This window comes from Hemiscyllium ocellatum, unplaced genomic scaffold (genome assembly GCF_020745735.1).
Source record: "Hemiscyllium ocellatum isolate sHemOce1 unplaced genomic scaffold, sHemOce1.pat.X.cur. R1, whole genome shotgun sequence".
NCBI lineage: Eukaryota > Metazoa > Chordata > Chondrichthyes > Orectolobiformes > Hemiscylliidae > Hemiscyllium > Hemiscyllium ocellatum.
In genome coordinates this window covers 145001-146377 of record NW_026867603.1, presented here as the reverse complement: position 1 = coordinate 146377, position 1377 = coordinate 145001, and the positions used below count along the sequence as shown (strand labels likewise).

Here is a 1377-nt window from a genome sequence, read left to right as displayed (position 1 = left end):
TCGCAGGGATCAAGCCACAGGGATAGCAGGGAACCAAAGGATGGGAATCAATTGGGAGGAGGAGTATATCAGGAGGACAGGGAGATCCCCTGGGAGACAGAGAGAAACCACAGCAAGAGAAGGGGTTCTTTGTGAAAGAGAAAGTCGAGCCCATTGGGAAGCCAGGTAATCCCCAATGACAGGGACCTCAGGGAGATGAGAAACCTCCAAAAGGGGGCCGGGGGCGAGGGAAGCGCTAACAGAGAGGTAAGTCAACAGGGATGTTGGGAATGTGCTGGAGAAAGGGCCATAAAACAAATGCTGCATGGGGATCCACACAGGAGGGATACAGTGAGGCCTGATAAACACAATGACAGCAGATGCTGGAAACCAGATTCTGGATCAGTGGGGCTGGAAGAGCGCAGCAGTTCAGGCAGCATCCGAGGAGCAGGAAAATCGACGTTCCTTCATCAGGAATAAAGGCAGTGAGCTTGAAGGGTGGAGGGATAAGCGAGAGGAGGGTGGGGGTGGGGAGAAAGTAGCATAGAGTACAATGGGTGAGTGGGGAGGGGGTGGAGGTGATAGGTCAGGGAGGAGAGGGTGGAGTGGATAGGTGGAAAAGGAGCTAGGCAGGTCGGACAAGTCATGGGGGCGGTGCTGAGCTGAGAGTTTGGAACTAGGGTGAGGTGGGGGAAATGAGGAAACTGTTGAAGTCCACATTGATGCCCTGGGGTTGAAGTGTTCCGAGGCGGAAGATGAGGCGTTCTTCCTCCAGGCGTCTGGTGGGGAGGGAGCGGCGGTGAAGGAGGCCCAGGACCTCCATGTCCTCGGCAGAGTGGGAAGGGGGTGTTGAAATGTTGGGCCACGGGGCGGTGTGGTTGATTGGTGCGGGTGTCCCGGAGATGTTCCCTGAAGCGCTCTGCTAGGAGGCGTCCATTTTTACCGATACAGTGAGGCCAACTCAAAGGAGGGAGGGGATGGAGGATCCCATCAGGAACCAAGCTGCCGTCACACACAACACACATCGGGCGTGAATTCGCTGCTCCCCACGTCTCTCGCTCCTTCTTAGCTGACAGGAGGCAGCATTAGCCTCCGAACTGTGCAGATTGTTCCATGTTCTCTCTTCCCCCCCCCCGCAGCGCGAGTGTCTCTCTCTTCACATTGGCCAGGCCGGCGTACAGATTGGGAATGCCTGCTGGGAGCTGTATTGCCTGGAGCATGGCATCCAGCCGGATGGACAGATGCCCAGTGACAAGACCATCGGAGGTGGGGACGACTCCTTCAACACCTTCTTCAGCGAGACCGGGGCGGGAAAGCACATTCCCCGGGCGGTGTTCATAGACCTGGAGCCCACCGTGATCGGTAAGAGGAGAGGGGGGAGGGTCCGGGTCGTGGGGC

General features: G+C 57.4%; 1 protein-coding gene across 1 annotated transcript in view; it reads left to right on the top strand.

The window, feature by feature from the left end:
- Window positions 1-1118: 1118 nt before the first annotated feature.
- The window catches only part of LOC132809083 (tubulin alpha chain-like), a 5400-nt gene continuing 5141 nt past the window's right edge, over window positions 1119-1377 (top strand). Inside the window, exon 1 of the mRNA XM_060822483.1 lies at window positions 1119-1341. Within this exon, the coding sequence (XP_060678466.1) occupies window positions 1221-1341 (121 nt within the window). The 5' untranslated portion in view covers window positions 1119-1220. The remainder of the gene's footprint in view (window positions 1342-1377) is intronic.